Below are 23,661 nucleotides of genomic sequence, written 5' to 3'. Positions count from 1 at the left end.
TGTGATGTGACAATGTGGCCTAGCACATTTATTCACATCAACTGGAAGCAAACAGCATTGAAGTTGGTTTTGCTAATCAACTCAAGCATGCTGTTGACCTTCCAGTTTTCTTCTGTGCATATATATATGTATGGGCATATAAAATGCATATATATATATGCGTGCGCGTGTGTGTGTGCGTGTGTGCGTGTGTATATCTTTTGCATGGTGTTTGTGTACTGTTAGTATGTAGTTAGTTAACTGTGGGGCCCTAATAGGTCTGAATCAGCCATTATATGAATGTGCCTAATAATATCTATCCAAAATAGAATATTTCACATTGTGTGCAGACAAAATTCTTGTTTAGTCTTGTATTTCTTTTATACATATTTTCTGGCGGATTGCAATAACATGTTAAAACGTTAAATCGTGTCTGTACACTGCATGTAGTCCGTATGCAAGACTCAGTTTCTTTTTTTGTATATGTTATTACCTCTTTTTGTGTTTTGTTCCAGTTCGACGCGTCCCACCGAGGTTCTCTATCCCCCCCACCAATCATGAGATCATGCCTGGCGGGAGTGTAAATATCACGTGTGTTGCGGTGGGGTCACCAATGCCATATGTGAAATGGATGCTAGGAGCAGAAGATTTGACACCTGAGGATGATATGCCAATAGGGAGGAACGTCCTTGAGCTTAATGATGTCAGGCAGTCTGCAAACTATACTTGTGTTGCTATGTCTACCCTTGGTGTTATAGAAGCAATAGCGCAGATAACTGTCAAAGGTATATCCCAAGCAAATATATTTGGACATAGTTCAGTCTTTTCTTTCATTCATTGCCATATTCTTAGCAAATATATTGCACTGAAAGGGACTAAATGCCTTTAACTCTCGTAAATCAAGAGGGTAAATATTCCAACCAGTCACTGGCATAAGACATACAGATTCAGACAGCAATAATACTAATAAATAAGTCAATTATAATGTTCCACTGTTCTCCTGTGTCTAGCTCCCAACCTTCATTTCAGGTAACTAAAGGATCTTGTAATCTTGCATATACTTGTCAACAGCAGGAGCCTTTAAGAACCAGTCATTTGCTTATTAGAGTTGCTGGGTGTCCAGATATGTTCACTGAGTAACTGGAAACTAGAGGTTCCAAAAATATCTGAAAATTCAACTGTAGTGGTGCACTGTCTGTCTATAAGACTCCTTTTCTGCATATGTTTATGAAATATATTACAAAAGTCAGTATAATTAATTTATATCAAATAAACTTTACACCACAATACCTGAAGATTTTCTGGTAGATTTCCGTAGTAAATCATAATTGCCAAAATCTTGCTCTGAACAGATCACACCTTCTTTCCATTCCAATCTTCCTGTTTTGTTTTTGTTGTTGTTGTTTGTTTGTTTTGTTTTTAAGCTGCTTATTGTAATAATTAATGTCTACTGTTACACAGACCTAACTGTAATTTTTGGCGTTTCTCTTTAGCCTTACCCAAACCTCCTGGAACACCTGTGGTGACAGAAAGCACAGCGACAAGCATAACATTGACTTGGGATTCTGGAAACCCTGAGCCAGTTTCTTACTACATAATCCAACACAAACCTAAAAACTCTGAGGAGCCATATAAAGAAATTGATGGTGTGGCCACAACACGCTATAGTGTGGCTGGCCTAAGCCCATATTCAGAATATGAATTTCGGGTAGTTGCTGTAAATAACATTGGGCGAGGACCACCCAGTGAGCCTGTGTCAACAAGGACTTCAGAGCAAGCACCTTCAAGTGCACCACGCAACGTGCAGGCCCGTATGTTGAGCTCTACCACCATTTTAGTACAGTGGGAAGAACCCGAGGAACCCAATGGACAAATACAAGGTTACAGAGTTTATTACACCATGGAACCCACTCAACATGTCAACAGTTGGATGAAGCACAATGTGGCTGACAGCCACATTACCACTATTGGAAACCTGGTACCTCAAAAAACATACTCCGTGAAGGTTCTTGCTTTTACTTCTGTTGGGGATGGACCACTTTCTAGTGACATTCAAGTCATCACCCAAACAGGAGGTAAGCTAGCAATGTAAATACATGCAGAAATTTTGCGGAGAGAGAATTTGAGCTTAAAATGTTGAAAACTACTTCCTTTCAAGGATAACCAGTTTATTCAGAGAGCTTTTTTAGATAACCTTTTTCCAATTCCACAGTGCCAGTTATCATTAAAGAACTGAAATTATCCCCTCAGATTTTCATTTCTTTGTTACGAATCTCAATAAACTTACTGCGGTCTCGGTGATACCTCCAGCCTGGAGGCAGGCAAATGATGTGACTGCTATTTGGAAGTGCTCTGTGCGCCAAAAGTGTTTGTCAAGTAGTTCTTCACAACTTTCTTTGGGAAGTTACCTGTGTTGGTGGGTTTTGTTTAGGTGGCTTGTGGTTCTCTTACGCTACATTACTCTAGTGAATCTTGCATTTGGAAATTTAAAATGTATGTGTACTGCATGTATATGCAAATAGTTGCCAAGATTCTGAAAACATATGAAAACATAGTGGTAGTCAGTGGTGAGGAGTCTAGTTGGAGGCCAGTGTCTAGTGGAGTGCCTCAGGGGTCAGTACTGGGGCCAATATTATTCAATATATTCATTAACGATTTAGACGAGGGAATAGAGTGTACTATCAGCAAGTTTGCTGATGACACTAAGCTGGGAGGAGTGGCTGACACGCCAGAAGGCTGTGCTGCCATCCAGTGGGACCTGGACAGGCTGGAGAGTTGGGCGGGGAATAACCTAATGAAATTTAACAAGGGAAAGTGTAGAGTCCTGCATCTGGGCAGGAACAACCCCAGGTTCCAGTATAGGTTGGGAAATTACATATTAGAGAGCAGTGTAGGGTAAAGGGACCTGGGGGTCCTGGTGAACAGCAGGATGACCATGAGCCAGCACTGTGCCCTTGTGGCCAGGAAGGCCAATGGCATCCTGGGGTGTATTACAAGGGGGGTGGTTAGTAGATCAAGAGAGGTCCTGCTTCCCCTTTACTCCTCCCTGGTGAGACCACATCTGGAATATTGTGTCCAGTTCTGGGCCCTTCAGTTCAAGAAGGACAGGGAACTGCTGGAGAGGGTCCAGTGTAGGGCAACGAAGATGATTAAGGGAGTGGAGCACCTCCCTTATGAAGAAAGGCTGAGGGAGCTGGGTCTCTTTAGTTTGGAGAAGAGGAGACTGAGGAGTGACCTTATTAATGTTTATAAATATATAAAGGGTGAGTGCCATGAGGATGGAGCCAGGCTCTACTCGGTGGCAAACAATGATAGGACAAGGGGTAATGGGATCAAGCTGGAACACAAGAGGTTCCACTTAAATTTGAGAAAAAACTTCTCAGTGAGGGTGACAGAGCACTGGAACAGGCTGCCCAGGGAGGTTGTGGAGTCTCCTTCTCTGGAGACATTCAAAACCCGCCTGGACATGTTCCTGTGCGACCTCACCTAGGCGTTCCTGCTCCAGCAGGGGGATTGGACTAGATAATCTTTTGAGGTCCCTTCCAATCCCTAACATACTGTGATACTGTGGTACTGTGATAAAAGCATTATAGTAACAACAAAACTTTGTGTAGGTTCAAGTAAACAGTTCTGTACACTTTGAATTTACAAATCAAGTCCAGCCTGCCCCAGAAAGTGCATACTGCAAGGTCACTGTATTCTTGTTTTACATTTACAGTTAGGTTGTTTGGTTTCTGTACAGGAGTTTTAGGTCCATGAGTTAGTTTTATTAGTGAAGGACAAGCAAGCATAGTGCAAAACATTGCAGAGAAATTTTATGAAATCAAAAGTGAGAAGGTCTGGTGGAGCTACACTGCAAAAAGTGTTTTATTGTAGCAATAAGAAATAAAAGCTCCCTCTGTCTAGAAGTTTAGAGAAGACTGTATCAAGTATTACTATAGGTCAGTGATTGCCTAGAAATATTATATAATACTACTTGAATTTTTTAGTACTGGGAAGTTTCTTGTTGGAGAATCTGAGATCCCTCAAATTCTTAAAAAAACATATCTCCAACATGTGACTGAAGACAGTTATGTTTGATCCACTTTTTACTTCTTCATTTTACCAATATTCATTTAATAAAGAAGAGAAGTTGAGATATTGTCCTGGAACTTTTCTAAGTATTGTGTTACACAAAGGTCTAGGTGATGCCTTTTGCAGCATCTCAGCTGAGAATTTGCTAACTTAACTTTTTTAGACCTTATAGTGATACATTAAAATGTGTCTGTATGCACATGCAAATGTGAATATGTACCCCGTAGTTTTACTTTTGGCAATTGCAACCTTTTCCAGGGACTTGTTTTTATACTGACATCTGACTTCTTTTTGAATACAGAGCAAAAAGCTTTTTGAAGAAGGTTTAGTGAACTCTTCATCTGTGTTTTCAATTAGAACCATAAACCTTTTAGATTAGCAAAAGTTTGTCAGTAGCTTCCCCAAGGATGGATGAAACAGTTGAAATAAAGAGCACTGAGGCTCAAATGGACAGCCCAAGTTACACTACTTGCTGAAGTCACTTCAGAAAATCTCTATTTATTAAAACCTTTTAGAACTTGCCACTAAGCATGCCCATCTGTTTCCAACTACTGTTGTAACCTGAAGAAATTATGGCAACATTTATAGTCCAAAAGGGATTCTTAATACACATTTTCAATTTTGTAACAGAGTTGATTTGACGTTGTTTATTGATGACTGTGTTAAAAATAAAAAAGAAAACCAAAAATGTGGCATACAGGGGACATTTTTAAGCACTGATACTTGTCCTTGAAATATAAACATTTAAAGTCATAAAAGAGAAAAATAGCTAAGAAAGTCTAGTGCAGTTCCCCCGTTCAGGGTATGGTTAAAAACAAATATTTTCCCATCTTTCTATCCAGAAGTTTCTTTTCAGTAAGCACTGCAGAATATAATGCAGTTCTTGCCCTTCTCTTCCAGATTTGCTGTAATCTAGACCTGAATATGATTGTTTTGGTTTAAGTCCCTCTCAAGCTGAAACTCATCCAGAAAAATATAGTGAATTATAAAGTGCCATTTAAAAACAGTAGAAATTTATTTGATGGAAACATATTTAGAAGAGCAAAAACAGAAGGGGATGGTGATTACTTTTTTTCTTTTTTTTTTTTTTTTTGGGGGGGTGTTTTGTTTTGTTTTCCTTTTTGAAAAAAATAAGCCTGTCATTGTTGTAAATATGTAGCTTAACCATTATGATTTGTACAACAAAATCTGATTGACAGCTGTGAGTTGCAGGCTCTATTAGCTTGGTTTCCTTCAAAGCTTTCTTCCTGTATGTGTATTCTGATATTTGGAGAGAGATTATAAAATATGAAAAATTTGTTTTTAAAAAGCCTGTTCACGAGCCTCTTTACAAGCCTCTTTGCTTTCTTAATACAGCAGAATTGTTCTTTTGAAATGGCTGCATGATTAGTTTCTCGCTTTGCAGGTCAGCCAAAACTGCTGAAAAATTAGGTTTCTAATTCAAATATAGTTTGAGGGAAAGAGAAGGAAGCATTTTTCAGACAACTAAACATTAAAAAAAAAAGGTTTATTTTCAGTTTTGTGTTTCAGTATTCTGCTTAAGTATTTTAATGAAAAGCCATGTCCTATTGCCCAGTCGCTTTTACCAGTATTTACTTTACTGTAAATACACCATTTTTAGAAATTGAGTTTTATCAGAAAACAGGCATAGAGCTGAGTTTTTTCAATAAAGGAGGGTAAATTTTAAAAGCTACACCTAAGAAAGACCTTATTCTGAATTTTGGATCAAAGGATTTGATTCTGCTGAGGATAGAGTCAGGACCAATGCATTATTTAGGTGAATTCACTCACAGTAAATTTTAGAAAAAATAAGTATTGGTATAAGCTTTAGTGTCATACTTTGTGTCCTTTACTTCACTAGAAAACAAAATCTCTTTTGGTTTGTCCCCATGTAGCTGCCCAGGACATACTTCTTATGTATCGTCTCATATAACTTTCTTAACTTAAACCAGTCAGAAGCACACATACTCTCTGAGCAACATACTTAAACTTGTGTGTACCAGGAAAATTCTTGAGCTTTAAACTGAATGTCTGGGTTTTGTTTTGGTTTGGTTTTGTTTTTAATGTGCAAAGACAGGATAGCTGCTGAGAATTCAGAGAATCCTGTTTTCATTCTCAGCTTGGGTAGAAAGATGGAAGAGGGAGAAATACACAAGGTCTATTGGGTAGCAGATTATTGGAGAAAGATAAAAAATATTCTGGGAAATGCATGTGTTCTTGTAAATATAAATATATTTATAAATATAAAACACATTGTTAATTTTAAACCAAGGAATGGCAGTGTTTGAAGACTAAGGATTATTAAAATTATTAAAGGGTAATCTTTTGAACATATGGATAAGGACAGTAATGAGAAGGTCAGGTATCTAACTTTCAGGGCACATAGATGGAGCCTTAGCTTAAGTGAAATGAGTTAATGATTCTGGAGTTCTTATTACAAAAGAAGATTAGAAATTCAGAGGAAGGGAGTCTTTAGCAAGGGAAAACAGTTCTGTGTTATATCAAGCTGGCTACTCAGGCAGACATCGCAAATGTTTTTCTGAACACATCAATGGGCCTGTTGTCTCTGAACTGCCACAATAGTAGTCTCCCAGTGAATCTTTTCACAGTAATGGACTTCCCCAAGGGAAGGGCTGAGAGCCTGCAGCTGAAAACTCAACCATGTTGCAAGGCGACAGGTGGAAGGAGAATAATTTGGAGCTGAGGTGGAGTGCAGAATGGTTTTTAAGTGACAAAATTCTCCTTAAAGGAACATTTCTGGTCACGTAGGAAAGAATATTTCAGCTTTTGAATAAAACCTCTGCTCTCAAAGCATACTTAAATTATGTTAAGTGTGCGAGTCTCTGTGTTTACTTCATTTAGATACTAACATGATGACACCAATATTTAGGATCTTACCCTCATGTAATGACTTTTTTGGCTTTTAATCTCCCTCTCTTTTCTTCTGATTAGAACACAAAATTAGGGTATTGATATGGATTTTTTTTTTCCTACTCTTATTTTTTTTTAGTCCAGAATTCTGATTTTTGCAAATACATGGATGAGTGCTGGAAATGCACGTTACTTTTGTTACCGAAATTAACTATGGAAGAATGCATCTTCAGATAATTTAAAGACAACTCTACTGCTACACTGTAGAAACAGAGTATAAGCAAGATTACTCAGGATAGTTCATCTCTTCACTATGTTCTCTACTCATTCAGACAGCTCTATACAGAATCTGTTCTTAAGACTGACCAACATGTTTACATTATTCTGTGGGCTTCTTCAGTGTCAGTTACGCATATTATTTTGAGAAAGTGATTTAAAGATTTCTGGCTGTTTTTTACAAAATGTGCTACACTTTTTGGATATTTAAAGTGTATGATAGTTTATTATTTTGAGTACTGTGGTTCTGCATTTGATACTGCAGAACTGCAAGCCTCAGCTATGTTCAGACTCATTTGAAGAGGTTATTTCTGTTTTAGGAGAAAGACAGAGGAAGAACAGGATGCACATATAGTTAGTAGAGTGTGTGGAAGACAACATCCTGACACAGCTGCTCAGGAGTCAACTAAGGAAGTTGCTCACTGGACCTGGTGTTTGCAAAAAGAGAACTTGGGCATGGTGTGACGGTTGGGAGCCATCCTGGGCATAGCGATCACAAAATGACTGAGTTTTCTCCTTCTGGAGAAGTGAGGATAGGGTTCAGCAGAACTTCTACCTTAGACTTCCAGAGGGCAGACTTTGGCCTGTTTAGAAGGCTAATTGACAGAATCCTTTGGGAGGCAGCTCTGAGGGGCAAAAGAGTTGAGGGACACTGGACATTCTTCAAGTAGGAAGTCTTAGAGATGCAGGAGCAGGCTGTCTCTGTGCCAAAAGAGGAACCAGTGTCGAAGAAGACTAGCTGAACAGAGAGCTTTGGCTAGAACTCAGGAAAAAAAAAAAAAAAAAAAAAAAAAGAAACTTTATGACATTTAGAAGAAGGGTCAGGCTACTCAAGAGGACTACAAGGATGTTGCAAAGTTATGTAAGGAGAAAATTAGAAGGGCCAAAGCCCAGCTACAGCTGGTCTGGCTGCTGCTGTGAAAGGCAACAAAAATCGTTTCTATAAATACATGAGCAACAAAAGGAGGCCTATGGAGAATCTTCATCCTTTGGTGGATGCAGAAGAAAACAGTGACAGAGGATAAGGAAAGAGCTGAAGTACTTACTGCCTTCTTTGCCTCAGTCTTTAACAGTAAGACCAGTTGTGCTCCAGGTACCCAGGCCCCTAAGCTGGAAGACAAAGATAGGGAGCAGAATGAAGCCCCAATAATCCTAGGAGAAATGGTTGACAGTCTACTTAACCACTTAGACATGCACAAGTCTATGGGGTTAGGTGCTGAGGGAGCTGCTGGAGATGCTCACCAAGCCACTTTCCACTGTTTATCAGCAGTCCTGGCTAACTAGGGAGGTCCCAGTTTACTGGAAGCGGGCAAACATGACTCCCATCTACAAGAAGGGCCAGAAGGAGGATCTAGGGAATTATAGGCCGGTCAGTCTGACCTCAGTCCCAGGGAAGATTATGGAACAGATCATCTCAAGTGCCATCACATGGCAAATACAGGACAAGCAGGTAATGGATTCCAGTCAGCCTGAGTTTATGAAGGGTCGGTCCTGCTTGACCAACCTGATCTCGTTCTGTGACAAGGTGACCCACTTGGTGGATGAGGGAAAGACTCCGGATGTGTACTTTGGCTTTAGTAAAGCCTTTGACACTTTTTCCCACAACATTCTCCTGGAGAAACTGGCAGCTGATGGTATGGATGAGCATACTCTTCACTGGGTAAAGAACTGGCTGGATAGCCATGCCCAAAGGGTTGTGGTGAATAGAGTCAAATCCATTTGTTGGCCACTCATGAGTGGTGTTCCCCAGGGCTCAGTATGGTGTCCAGTTCTTTTTGTTATCTCTAGCGGAAGAGTGGATCGAGTGCAACCTCAGTAAGTTTGCAGACAACACCAAATTGAGTGGCAGTGTTGCTCTGCTGGAGGGTAGGAAGGGCCATACAGAGGGATCTGGACCAGCTGGATCATTGGGCTGAGGCCAATACTATGAGTTTCAACAAGGCCAAGTGCTGGCTCCTGCACTTGGGTCACAACAACCCCAGGCAGTGCTACAGGCTCGGGGAAGAGTGGCTGGAAAGCTGCCTGGTGGAAAAGGAGCAGGGGGTGTTGATTGACAGCTGGCTGAACATGAGCCAGCAGTGTGCCCAGATGGCCAAAAAGGCCAACAGCATCCTGGCTTGTATCAGGAATAGTGTGGCCAGCAGGACTAGAGAAGTGATTGTGCCACTGTACTCAGCACTCGTGAGGCCCCACCTCGAATCCTGTGTTCAGTTTTGGGCCATCACTACAGGGGAGACATTGAGATACTGGAGAGTGTTCAGAGAAGGGCAACGATGCTGGTGAGGGGCCTGGAGCACAAGTCCTGTGAGGAGCGGCTGAGGGAATTGGGGTTGTTTAGCCTGGAGAAAAGGAGTCTTAGGGGAGCCCTTGTTGCTCTCTACAACTACCTGAAATGAGGTAGGTGTTGGTCTCTTCTCCCAAGTAGCAAGTGATAGGACAAGAAGAAATGGCCTCATGTTGTGCCAGGGGAGGTTTAGATTGCATATGAGGGAAAAATTCTTCACAGAAAGGGTTGTCAGGCATTGGAACAGGCTGCCCAGGGGAAGTGGTGAAGTCACATTACACATTTGATTTAGTAATTATATTGCACGAGAATTTGGTATTTCAAAAAGTACAAGTATTGTTTTGCAGAAAAAAAACTCTGGAGCCCATTAACTCTTCTATTGTGAGAGCTTTGCTGTAAACCTTCATATTTCTTCCAGAGCAAGCAGAAGCATGAACACTTGGTCCCTTTCAGTTCCCAAAAGACTGTAAGTTCTCTCCATCAGTCTATTGTCCTCTGAAAAACAGATTCATAATTAAACTGATTGAGTTCTGCTTTAGGTATGGATTTTACCCTAACAATGTAATGGGGCCCTTTCTAGCCTAGAGACTCTTCTCTGCTTCCAGCATCACTGGCAAACCCAGCACAGCCCTAGGGTTTTTCTGGTTACCTCAGTCATCTAGGGAGCTGTGTAGACAACTAAAATGCTTTTCAGATTTGAGATCCCATTTTATGATTCTCTTCTGGCACTTCAGTCAGGGATGGACATAGAAACACGTATGCAGGACAAGGTCCAGCAATCTGTATTTGTGGAGGACTAGGCAAGCAAAAGTGTGGAACTTGGTATGAAGTTTTGAAAAGACTAATTTTGGACTTTGTTCTTTGTTCTGTTACTGCAAGTTACATCATGTTTACAAGCAAGAAATAAGGAGTATACTTGGTGCATAGGGAAGTTACAGATTTTAATGTATGTTTGTAGACCACATTGACCTCAAAGCAGTAAAGGCAGAAAAGAAAATTGAGAGAATGATCATGCAAAAAAACCTCATTCAGTGAGCTGACTATATACAGCACTAATACAGAAAGTTAAATTTGATCTGTGAAATTAAAAACACTTCAGCAAGAGTATAAAGTCCACTTACACAGACTTTCCAGTTTCCCTAGGGTTTTTCCATCTCTGAAGGATACCAGCACCTTCTGTCACTGTCTTCGGCTTGGCTTAGTTCTCATGTACCACTGAAGATTTTTTTGAACAGACGTTGTTTGTTCTAGGCATAAATCCTTAATAGTTTAAAAGTTATTGTTCCCCTTTATTTTCTGGTATTTTTCATTTGGCTTAAAGCATTGGGTTCCCTACCAAAGTTTATCAGCAATGCAATTTGTTTAATTTCTCTTAATTCATTGTTGGTTTTGGTTTTGCTTTCTCTCCATCTTCTCTATCTGTTTGGAGGGATATAGATTTCCCTTTCACCGCGTTCTTCTGTCAGTGTTTTCAGAGTCACCTAACTGTGGTAGAAAAATGTGAGGGGAGACTAGATTTTGCAGCAAGATATTATTTTGACAAACAACATTATGGAAAGTCGTGTTAACCATCAACTTGTTTTATAAAATAGTAGAGAATTGCAAACTTTGGCCATAAAGGTGGGGTTTTTTTAAAGGAATTCTTGGAGGATGAGTGTCTTAGAACATGCAGAGAAACAGGAAATACCCTTTGTTCTGTATCTGCTACCATATTTATCATAATGGATTATACCAGCTTTCACATGGGTCACTTGACTAGTCATTTACTATTACTTTCTGCTGTGTTATACAATTCATGTATCCATATGTTAAGCACAGATCACAGCATCAGAGGACAATTCAGGCTGGCAGGATGATCTTCTGGGGAGGTCCAGCCGCAGCTTTCGCTTGGAGCAGTCTCAGCTGGGGGTCCGACCAAGCTGCTCAGGACTTCTCCCAGCTGAGACATAAAACCCTCCAAGGCTGGATACAGTCCAGCCTCCCTGGGCCTCATCCCTACTGCTACGCTGTCCTTGTGGGCAAAAGGCCTCTCCTTACCTGAAGCCTGAGTTTGTGCTGCTGCCTCTCATCCTTCCTTCTGCACCACTGTGAAGAGCCCAGCTTTGTCTCCTCCATCCCTCCTCTCAGTGACAGGGATGCTCTTGGGTGCTTTCAGAGCTGTCCCTCTTTCCATTCCTGCAACCTCTCTTCACAGGGCAAGGATCCCAGCCCCGAGCCATCTTGCTGAGGCCCAAAACCAGAGGGAGTACCCAGATGTGGTCTGACAGGCACTGTGCAGAGAGGACAGTCCCTGGTTATCGGTGCTGTCTCCTGCTCACAGCACCCCAAGCACAGCTGGCTCTTGTTGCTCCCTGGGAAAAGGTCTGTCCCTGGCTCAGACTGCTGTCTGCCGGATCCCAGGGCTGTTCCACACACTGGTGCCTGACTCCATCAGCCCTGGCCTGCATCCCTTCAGGGCTCTGCCTTCCTGAGACAAGACTTGCTGAACTTCAAGGGGAACCATCAGCCTGTTCCTCCCCCAGCTCTGGCTCCCTCTTAACAGCAACCTGGCCCTCAAGTGTGTCAACTGGTCCCCCACAGCTTGTTGCCATCTGCAAACATGGAACCTGTGCCCTGCATCGTCTCCTCCAGGCCACTGATAGAGATGTCAAACAGAAGATGAATAGCATGGCACAAATAACATTAACTGCTGTTTGACCTGCATTGACCAGGCAAAGGTGATTTTGCAACTCCAAACCTGCTGCTCAGTTACTTTGCTGAAATATTTTTTCCCTGTCCTTTGATACACATTAAAGCAAATCTTATTTGCTGCAGCTTGGTTTTACCAGTTTTTATCTTTTTGTCCCGTGAAGCAAACAAAATGCCTACAGCCAGATACCCACCTCAGTTTCATGAGATACATTTGGAACTACCTGTAGAAAAACAAACACTTCCAAATAGCTGCCTAGACTCCAGATTTTATTGTTGAGTTCTGGCAAGCCTGCAGTGGGCCTCCAGATCTGCTTCAAGCTATGTTCAAAAGGAGGCAAATCTGCAGCTGTTGTTTGGTTATTGATCAGGAGTGGTTTTAAGCAGCTAGACTAAAATTTTGTAACGTTAACCTAGTAAATGCATTTATACAACTATGCTATAGATTTACTGAGTTGAAGTTTGATCTAGTGGTATTTCAGAATCTTCTTCAAAGTTGGGAATTACCCAGTTATGTCACCCTGTTCCTTTTCACTTCAAGTCTGTTCACTTTTAAAAGGATAAAATTAGAAGCATTTCTGTCAAAAATACATTGTTGGTATTTCCTGTAATTGCTGCCTGTGCTTTTGTGAATTTTCCCTTTTGCACTTTGCCATACCCAGGAAGTGGTCCTTTTATAACAGACATATTCTTGAAAAATAGCTGATTACTCCCTATCCTATTTAGTTCCTGTAAAGGGACTTGGTCTTCTGTTCACCCTCACACCCTCAGAAATATGCAATATCCTTCTACACCTTTCCTTTTCTGTTTTGTGCCATTTTGGGGAAAAAGACAAAAAAAAATGTTAATGGTATGGACTTGCAGCATCCACACAGGAGACTGACTGAATATGTAGCTCATGCTGATAGGCTATCAGTCTGTTTAAAGGTTAGATAGCAAACCTGCCCCAGTGTACACTAATGCAGTGTTATCCTCAGAGTGACATTCTGTAGAAGTCTGGGGAAGATAAAAATTATAATCACAAATTATTTTTACTGTTTGTTCCATGGTGTTTTTAAGTCTTACTGTACAAAAAGAAATATAGTTGCAATGTTGTAATAAAATTCTACCCTGAAAAATGATTGTGAAACAATCAGTATTGACACATCCTACTTGTCACACCTGTTTTCAGTATGTGCTAAGAAATGCATCTCATATTTTTTTCTTAAAAAAGAAAAGGACGCCACATTTTATTCTTGAAAAGTTAGAAATGCTGTGAAAGACGTTCGTGCCTTGTCAACAACACTATTAACTAAAAGTAGTGGTTTAGAACTTGGTTGCTGAAATGACTGTATACATTCCAATGACAGGGTTATATTTTGCTGTCTTTCCCAGTCAACCTTATTATTTGCTGTAGATTTAGAGAAGTAAATGAGGGTAACATTTAGTCTGGATAATTTCTGTGACCATTACACAGGACAGAACAACAGAAAATGTTCTTGACTGTTGGAATCGAAGTTGCATTTTTAGTTCTTGCAATTAGAAAGCATTGTTACTAGAAATTCAGCTATTTTCATAAAAATACCAGTCATTAAAAAATAAAAGTATGTATGAGAACATTACTGGGGATCTCTTCAGTAGGTTATAACTTCTTCAGGTTACAAAAGCATTAAATATTTAGGTGTCTTATTAAAGAGCAGGATGTGTTTAGTATCTTAGTTATTTATGAGCTTAGCAAACCATTTTCAGATTTGGAAATGCGTGTAATGGTTTTAACACTTTCTTCTTGACTATTCCAGGCAGTCTTATGTAATGCTAGCATTTCTCCATAGACACACTTAAATACATGTATTTTATTTGCTGTTTCACACATACATTATTAGATTGCTGGTATTCATCACTAGGCTTCTGTAAAATTGTAATTCAGTTGTATGTGTATTATTTACACTGCAAAGCATTTATTTGAAATTCTTGATAATCCGTAATGTGTGAATTAAATATATTATTATTATTTTTCCAAGCTCAAATTAATTTATTTCAAAGTAGAGTCAATCATTTTTATTACTTCAGTAACTTCAATAAAAGTAACATTGTGTGAAATGTTCAGATAGTAGTTCAAAAGGTTTGAAAGATAAGTGTTGAACTAGCCAAATAAATGATTGGCAACACTGTTCAACTTTTTCTTTAGTGCCTGGTCAGCCATTGAACTTCAAAGCAGAACCTGAGTCTGAAACGAGCATATTACTTTCCTGGACACCTCCACGCTCTGATACTATTTCCAGCTATGAACTGGTTTACAAAGATGGGGAGCACGGGGAGGAGGTGAGTGAAAAGACTATATGTCTTTTAAATAGTCTTTAATGAGTCATACATAAAATGCTGTAATAGTTTAGAATAGTTGGATAAGTAACTTTCTTTAGTACGAATGCCTGGATGTTTAACAGCTCGTTAAAGACAGCAGTCAGCCTAAGGATAGACTGAGAGTGTGTAAACAGCAGGAAAAGGTGTCAATGGTTACCAGCCAGTGGAACTTTGCTGTTCACAAGTCATCCTCAGAAGCTGCATGCAGTTTCAAGCCTGTTCCTCTACAGAGGCTTGGAAGTAGAAGTGTTTTGGGGCATGTTATGGACTCTTAAGATTTTTTGCACTTCTACTTGTACTTTGAAGTCTATTTTCAGCCTTAGAGAATTTTTGTTTCTCTTTGCCATCCCGTAGGAGAGTGTTCAAGCTTCTCTAATCTTTCAATAATATTTGAGAAGAAAATGTTGGGTTTTTCTAAAGTTTAAAACCTGCTATGGACTTTGCCTGTACTATTATTCCTTAAAGGATTTACAGTTTGAGGCCCTCTGTGATGTTAGTACTGCAGACTTTAGAATACACCGTTCTTCTGATAAGGAAGCCATATGATATTGCAGGGTGTCCCAGACCAAAAAAAGGAAGTTGACAGTCTCAGAAGGCAGTAGGAGAGTGTTAGCCTCATTGATTCTTCCTGCATTATTGACTCATTGCTCGTGCTTCAGCTGAGCTTATGTTTATGGCAGCTTCACACATATGCTGTGAATGCATAAACTTTAGAGGAAGTAACAGTCAAATAATATTTCTGTCTCAGAGTATCACCCATTAAGCTGTAGGCTTTAAAAATATTGATTATTAATGGGTGTTTGTCAAAAGTAATGTATTTATTTTTTGTTTTGGTTTGATTCTCATTTATTTTATTGAATTTTATTATTTTCTCAATGGGCTTATCATAAGAGAATATAAGGATTTCTTCTATAGGCAACATATGGAATTAACAGTCTCTGAATATTAATCAAGACATCCTCTTATTACATACCTTTAGCAACGGGTTTCCACTGAACCTACTACATCTTATCGCCTGCAAGGCTTGAGGCCAAACAGCTTGTACTTATTCCGTCTAGCTGCACGTTCTCCGCAAGGCCTGGGTGCTTCAACAGCAGAAATCTCAGCCAGAACCATGCAGTCAAGTAGGTGTCTTTCCTTGCTAACTTTATCCCCTTGTCTTGTATTTCTTGAAGAGATTAATCTCAGTAGCTGAAAGGCAGCAACAGAGAAAAAGGCAAAACAATAAAAATATAGCTTTCATGGTGCTTAATACAGCAAAAGAATGCCTAAAATTTGCATTTTTGTAGGTGTGCTAATGTATGAGTGGCTTTTACATAATTTTAGAAAAAAACTCTGTAAACCGGTGTCTGAGGAGACAATATTATGCTGTCATAATATTTTGTTTTATGTTATGTTATAATATGATAAAATGTTTTATCATGCAATAGATTTACATTAATAACAATCTTCCACCCATGAAATTCCACCTGCCCGGTCTGCAGATTTCCTGTAATACTAGGTTGCTCCTGCAGCATATCCCTGAAGTACAACTAATTTGTGGAGTGAGTCAGATTGAGTATTTCAGACTGTACCAAGTATTTCTTCATACCCCTTCTTCTGTAGTAGCTAATTTTTCTGATTTTGAGTTAGTTTTTTTCAGTCTAGGCTCCTTATGATGTCCGGTCATTTTCTACATGGCTAGAAAAATAATTTCCTCAGTTGATGCTTATGGAAATAATGTCATTAAACTTATCACATTTGTCTGCAAAGGAGATGCAAACATTTGTTGGGGATTTTTATGTACAATTTAAAATATTTAAATTGAGTCTTAGTTAAAAAATCAGATATTCAGGGATGATGTCCAGAAGTGCAACTCTTGCCTGATAAGTTATGCTTTCCTGACTGTTTGCATTCAACTGTGTTATTTTAGAACTTAGTGCAATTCTCTTAGTATTTGTTTTAAATTAAGTGACCTTTTCTTGAAGTAATATTATTCAAAACAGAAAACAGAGATTCTTAATTGACATGAGGCTTTTTAATTTGCCGTCATGAGAGATAACGATTGCACCAGCATTCTTTGTTAGTATTATGTAATAGTAATTAGTGTGACTGGAGATACTATGCTGTAGACCTTTAACCAAAGCTATATGTGCTTCTGAAGCATTTCTAAGGCATTTGAAATAAGCATAAAATAAGATTATGTAACAAAAAGGCTAATTTTAGAGATAGTTGCAGGCACCTTTTGATTTTAATAATCCAGAATCAATAATTTGATGAAGAAAGAGTTATTAATTTATTCTGGGAGCCATTTCATCTATTTAGAATGCTCATTCTCTTATATTGGGTGAAGATTGCTTAAACTTTGCGAATAAAATAAACATCTAGGGGCCAAGGGTGCATTTTCCATATATAAGCACATTGCCATTTTTTCCATCTTGAATATAAGAATATACAGTGGGTTTTCAGCCTTATGTCTTCAGATAGTAGGAAAATCCATTTGATTCCAGTGAGCAGACCCTGTTTTTTTTCTGGAAAGATTGCAAAATCTTTTCTGCAAAAATAGTGTATTTAAAGAAAAAAGTATATGCATTAATAAAATCGGTTACACAAGTACATTATCCTTAGTTACATAAATGCAGTGTTTTGCATTTTCAGAGTATAATGGATTAAAAATTAATAAACTTCTATAAGTTTATTGGCAGTATTCTCCAGAATATGCTGTTGCCTTTCATCTTGGTTTCAGAGAAAGATGCTACAGGGATTTTTTTCTTTACGTATAAGATCCTTAAGAGACATTTTACTTGTATTTTACTTCCTGCACAAGTTGATGGTAGAAGGGGGGGCAGCATGTTTTGAGTACTTGATTACTGAATTAGCCTAAGAAAAATACCCAAATGTGATAATTCTCATCTGCCCTTCCCATCCACCTCCTCTAGTTAGCTGAAATGCTGGTAGAATCCCTCCTGTTTTCCCTTCAAAAGAGCAGCGTACCATACTGAGTAGAAAGCCATTGATCCCCGTAGAAGAGCTGTAGGGAACCAAAAGATACATGTGTAAATGCAATAGGTCACAGCAGGGTCCCAGGCCTTCTCTGTTGCTTTAATTTTGTTTGATGTGCCTAGTATAAGTACCAGAAATCCATTTGTTTCTTTTTTCCTTTAAGAAATGGGCAGAAAATAGAATGGGGAGGGAGAAAAAAAAAGTGCCATAAAGATCTTGCACCAAGAATTTCTGTTTTCCTTAAAAGAGAGAAGGCAGAAATAGGAAAGGAGTCCACATCCACAACTTCTGCCAGTGAATTTGCGCTATGGCTCCTTTTTCAGTGCTCTGAATGATCTCCGTTAGTAAACATAGACTTTGCTAAGTCAAAGTGCATTTAAGCACATAAATGCATACCTAACTTTCAGTACTGCAGTTGCCTCACTGAAAGCAATGGAATGGCATGCATGCTTAAATGCTCTGGAGCCTGGAAAAGGTAAATATGCTAACAGACTCCTTCGAGTACAAATCAGTAAAGGTGAACACTTTTGCTCTAGAAGATCAGTGCTGTTGACAAGAGATGAAACAAAGTCAGAATATCTCACCATTCTGATGTGCTGAGCTTATGAACTCTGTAAAGTGAATACCTGCATTCTTGACACATTGTTTGGGGATAGATTTTTATTCCTTTTCCTATAGAAGTTACCTACATTACTGGTAGGATTTAATTCTTTGCTAGCAAAGGTGTCTCCAAGAGGAGGTAAAAAAATAAAACTGACAGCCGATCTAGGGTAAGTACAAGTTACAGTCAGAATCAACAAGCCTGTCACTTTTTCCTGGTAGGTAAATCTTTGAGTAAGACTTTCTTTGTCTTCTGCATGCTCTTAGTATGTTGGCTACAATAAATGTTTCAGTAAATGCTTTCCATTTAAACGTAATTTACGGTTGACTTGTGTCAGGCAGACTCAGTTATAAAAAAAAATGAAAAAATAATATTTTAGTTTTGAGAGCAAGAAGGCTACAAACATAGCAATTTATGAAGCAATTTTTAGCAATTATTGCAAGTTTATAAAAATTCTATAAAAAGTAAAATAAAGTAATCCCACTTGATGGGAATATGTCCAAATTTGTAAGTTAATACATGTCACATGTCATTTAAAGTACTGGAGCTTGCACTAATTGCAATGGTTGTAAAGGTAGATCAGTAGTCATAGAAGTGTCACGTTTTTGTTTTATTTCAAGAGGAATTTTAATTACAGGTAGGTAATATTATTTTGAGGTTTCATCTTCATGTATTTCCCCTACATCCTTTTTCACCATTTAGTTGGTCTATTCATTTTCAATTTCCTCATGTTAATAAGCCAAGGTGCGTATGATTATCTGACCTTTTGGTTTTTTTAAGTTTCTACTTTTTTTGGTTTATTTTTTATTTTCATTTGGTTATCTTTTATTTATTTTTGTTCTTTTCTTTTGTTCATTTTTTTCAATCACTCCTATCCTTTCACTCAAATCCTCCTTTAATGCACTACTGAAATTAGAGCCATCAGCTCCTCCTCAAGACATTAGTTGCACAAGCCCCAGCTCCACTAGCATTTTGGTAAGTTGGAAACCTCCACCAGTGGAAAAACAGAACGGCATTATTACCGAATACTCCATCAAGTACATTGAGATTGATGGAGAAGATGTCAAGCCCCATGAAATTTTGGGAATTTCCTCGGACAGTACCCAATACCTTTTGGAACAGCTGGAAAAATGGACTGAGTACCGGATCTCTGTGACTGCCCACACTGATGTTGGACCTGGCCCAGAGAGCTTAGCAGTATTGATTCGGACAGATGAAGATGGTATGTTGCCTCCACTACATCAGTTCGCGCCTCTATGACTCTGTCGATCTGCTGTCTTTTGTATAGCCTAAGAGTATTTTTTTCTGCTCCTCTTTTTTTTCCAAATAACAGATGTTATCACCCTTTGAGTTTTTCAATCAAAGACTGGTCCTTTTTACACCATTTTTATATCTGGTTTTGGTTAGGGTTTTTTTGTTGTTTTTTTGTTTTGGCTGTTTTTTTGGTTTGTTTTGGTTTCAGGGGTTTTTTGGGCGTTTTTTTGTGTTTTTTTTTTAAGAAAACACCTTTTTGTGAGTGACATGAATCTACTGCCCCTTTGAGCTTATACATATCCTTCTTTGTCCTCCTTTAACATGAAAATAACTCTTGGGAAAAACTTTCTGCCTTTCTCTTGATGTTACAGTTACCGTTATTTTTAAACAGTTATTTCAGTGATCTTTTTTCCAGGTTTTTTGTTGTTGTTGTTGTTGTAGATTGGTTGATTGTTAGGTTTTTTTAACCACTTTCTTGTTCTATGTTGTACTTTCTTTTTTTTTTTCTTTTTATTTTTTTTTGTTCTGAGTTTTGTTTTTTGATCTTGGGAAAACTGATGCTGCACACATTTTTATTTTTCTTCCATGCTTGAAAGTGACAGAAGACAGCCCTAATATCAGCCTCCTTTTTGTAGTATTAAAAAAACCCACGAAACAATTTAACAAACAGATACAAGGGAAATTTTTAAAAATCTTTTGTGTTTTTATTAGTATTATTATTATTATTTCAATGATTAAAATATCTCTTTGTACTATAATGCTTTGAATCTCAAAGCATCTTCCTTGGCTTTTGTACATTTTTACATGTTTTTCTATTTCTCTAATACTCTTTTTTCTTCCATTTTTTGCATCAGTCATGGTTTTTGATCTTTTCACTGAAAGGTAGAGCAGATTGGTTGAGCATTTTAATTTATTGAACAATTTGTATTCTTCAAAGAAAATGTAGTCAGTCTGCCCTTTTTAAGAAAAAAATCAAGACATGGGTGGGACAGGTGCCTGTAATTCTTTTCTGTCCAATGATGTTGTTCCAGTTCCTAGTGGTCCTCCTCGCAAAGTCGAGGTAGAGGCTGTCAACTCTACTGCTGTTAAAGTGTCGTGGCGCTCGCCTGTGCCCAATAAGCAGCATGGTCAGATCCGAGGATACCAAGTCCACTACGTGAAGATGGAAAATGGAGAGCCAAAGGGTCAGCCGATGCTGAAGGACATCATGCTGGCTGATGCACAGGTAATTTGGGCATTTTATGTTCTTTTCTAGGTCACAGTGAAAGCATTTTGTGTGCCACAGAGCTATACAGAATTGTCTTTTTTTCCTATATTTCAGCCTACCAGCTAACATTTTTCATCCCTATTTCAACAACTTTTTTTCAGAATACTTAATGTTTAAAGGTTCTTGGGCCAAACGTAGGCACCGTTTTCTCTACAGGTGTGCAACTGAATGTTGTGTCATTCTGTTGGATCTCTTAAACCTGGAGACTTCACCCTGTGCCTGTGCTCTCAAGTTTTAAAGCATCAGGGACATCTGAGCCAGGTCATAGTCAAAGTAGCAAACTGTGCAGTGCCTGGCCCACCCACCCAATATTTCTTTGTTTCACTGGTGAACCTAGAATCATTGGAAACCTGTGTTAGCCAATTATTACAATGTTTCTGTCATTAGCTTGTATCTGCCATGTGCAACTTTAGAAATCTCCAAGGTATTTATACTCATGGTTATTCATATCAATAACTGCAATAAAATGAGGAGCTTAGTTTAAATAGGCATGGGGTACTTATATTACAAAATTTTCTGTCCATTTTGTAAATTATGAGACATGATGAAAAAAAAAGCCTGATCATATGAAGTTTAAAAAGCTTCTAAAATAGGATTTTACTGATTGAGATACTCTAGTGTTCTGTAAAACTGAAGGTCGCCAGAGGTCCTGGTATTGGGGGAATCATCCTACACTGAAATTGTTACCAAAGTGCACACTGATGGCTGCTAGCTCTCAATTTATGACTGGAATGACTGGAAATGATAAAGAGTTAAATTTGCCTATTAAGCATTTTATGTGAATAAATAGATGGTTTTTGACTTCTTTTGTTTCCTCTTCCAGTCTTAATTCTAAATTTCAGCTCTGCAGATAGCTTTTTGGAGAACAGGTCATCTGTGCCTACATTTTACTGATTACTCTGTTCTCAAAGTATTGTCCCTGTTCCTGGAGGTCTTTCTTGCAGTTTTATCTTCCAGTGTATCTATCTATATGTACTTACTTGCCTGTTTTGCAAAACGTGGTGTTTTTAGAGCTTATATTCAGTGGAGGGAAAGATGGAAACAAGTTAGGAGGTGGGAAGGGAAAAGGAAAAGTAAAAGAGAGAGGAGATGGAAAAGAAGGTGCTGCTGTGCTTTGGGTTTGCCTTTTCTTGCACAGGTTTTAACTTTTAAACTCTGTGTGGTAGTAGTTTAAAATAATTTTAAATACGAGAGGGTCAGAAATTGAAGACTAGGTAAGATACTGGAGCCCAAATATCATGAAGGCATAAGTTGTTTTTTTGTTGTTTGTTTATTTTTAACACCTTTGGCTTTGACCTGCCTTTTTACCATTTGTTCACTTCAGATAGTCATCTCCTTTCTCCTCCCCTCACTCCTTCCTGCCTGTCACACTTCTGTGATACATGTGAACAAGGCTTGTGCAGGTATAAGGACCTTGATTGTAAAAGATCAGTGTGGTTAGGTTTCAAGACTGAAAAATCCTGCTGTTAATTTAAATAAGGCATTGAATTCATTTATGAAACTTGAACATATAAACTAGTAACATAATTAAATAAACCAGGTAGCCTTTAATTCTGCCTTGGTAGCTTTTACTACTACAATTTATTCTAAAATATTGCTACATGATACAAGAAGATTAATTACTTCTTTGATCTTTCAAGGAAAGAAAAGTGGCTGGTTTTTTAGGGAGAGCAGAAGTAGAATTAAAAATGCCTGGCCTGATTTCATTAACCAAATTCTGTGTAATTCTACACTATTAATTCAAATTGTATATTATTTTTCCAGACATCTTTCATATTTATTTTACTATTAAGAAAAAAACTTTACCTCGACCAGGCTACAAATCTCTTCATTTTTTTTTTTTCTTCCAACATTCTTTACTCTCAATCAGTGGGAATATGATGATACTACTGAACATGTGAGTAGTTTTTGACTGACTAGAAACACAGCGTGTGCTGGGTTGGGGATTTTTTTTCTTCCTTTTGCTTGTTTGCTTGTTGCCTCTTTTTATTTTTTTTTTTTCTTATTTTTGGTCATTTGCACAAATGCATGCTCCTAACATCAAAGACTTTTCTATTACAGCACTTCTTTTTTTTTTTTTTCCCATTGAGAGAATGGCAGTTACTGTTGCTTGCTTGTTCTGAGGTTTAGCATGATGCCGAAATGTACAGAACTGGTTTGTGTTTTCTTTTTGATGGCTGTCACTAATTTTGCCTCACAATTTTCTCTTTACAAGAAGGTGTTAGAAAAATAAAACTAAATTGGGTCAGAGTTGCGTAGCATTAGTCAGATTTTTCAGTATTCATTTTAAGTTAACATTTTTTATGTAGCTGAAAGTTGAAGTCACTTGTGCTTCCTTTTTGGTAATTTGATAAATGTATTTTGTATGAGAGCCAAATGTCTTACAGCATTTATGCCTAAGTAGTAGTGTTTGCTCTATCCAAACCACACTTTTAAAGAATAACACTACATGCAATCATATCTCTTACACCATGAAGCACTGTTTGTTTTAGATGAGGCTAATATCTTCATTACTGTTCAAAGGATGGTGATTGTTTTGTTTTGTCTTCCTTTACAACTTTATTCTGTTACTATCAGGTGCGGTTTCCTTATGAAAGATGAGAAGTCTGTCTTACTGATTTTGGCCTATAGGATCAATTAAATTCTGAGATAGAGTCTAAGGAGGGAGGTTTTTTGTAGTTTTTTTAATGTGTTTTCATTTTATTTATCCCACTCATTTCTGATCATTACTTTGTTATTTCTGTATTGCTGATAACTGACCATAAATACAATGCCAAATTCTGATCACGTCTGTACTAAGCTTATACCCACTGTCTTGAAAATCCCATTTATTGTGGATAACATGATCCATAATTTTTATATTAACTTTTATGGCTTTTGCATTTGAGGGGTGTGTGATTGCACATCTGCTACTTATTCTAGATGCCTAAAGGTACCATCTCTCTGGCAGCAGTGAAATTTAGTGTAAATCTGTTCAGGCATGTGAAAATTAAAAGGAGTAGTCCAGTGGTTACAGACTGAAAACTGATGAGTTGGGAGCTTTGA

General features: G+C 38.3%; 1 protein-coding gene across 10 annotated transcripts in view; it reads left to right on the top strand.

Annotated features, from left to right (window-relative positions):
- The window catches only part of PTPRD (protein tyrosine phosphatase receptor type D), a 366,746-nt gene that overhangs the window by 229,511 nt on the left and 113,574 nt on the right, over nt 1-23,661 (top strand). For 5 of the 10 annotated variants that reach the window (XM_065046078.1, XM_065046083.1, XM_065046080.1 and 2 more), the window contains 7 exons: nt 495-764; nt 1,473-2,054; nt 14,340-14,473; nt 15,492-15,636; nt 19,012-19,317; nt 20,381-20,574; nt 22,487-22,513. In XM_065046078.1, the coding sequence (XP_064902150.1) occupies nt 495-764; nt 1,473-2,054; nt 14,340-14,473; nt 15,492-15,636; nt 19,012-19,317; nt 20,381-20,574; nt 22,487-22,513 (1,658 nt within the window). The remainder of the gene's footprint in view (nt 1-494; nt 765-1,472; nt 2,055-14,339; nt 14,474-15,491; nt 15,637-19,011; nt 19,318-20,380; nt 20,575-22,486; nt 22,514-23,661) is intronic. The other 5 variants (XM_065046087.1, XM_065046085.1, XM_065046086.1 and 2 more) reach the window with 3 other exon arrangements.

Source organism: Columba livia, chromosome Z, assembly GCF_036013475.1.
Source record: "Columba livia isolate bColLiv1 breed racing homer chromosome Z, bColLiv1.pat.W.v2, whole genome shotgun sequence".
In the NCBI taxonomy this organism is placed as follows: domain Eukaryota; kingdom Metazoa; phylum Chordata; class Aves; order Columbiformes; family Columbidae; genus Columba; species Columba livia.
Note: the sequence above shows the minus strand (reverse complement) of the source record. Positions and strands in the feature narration are given on the sequence as shown.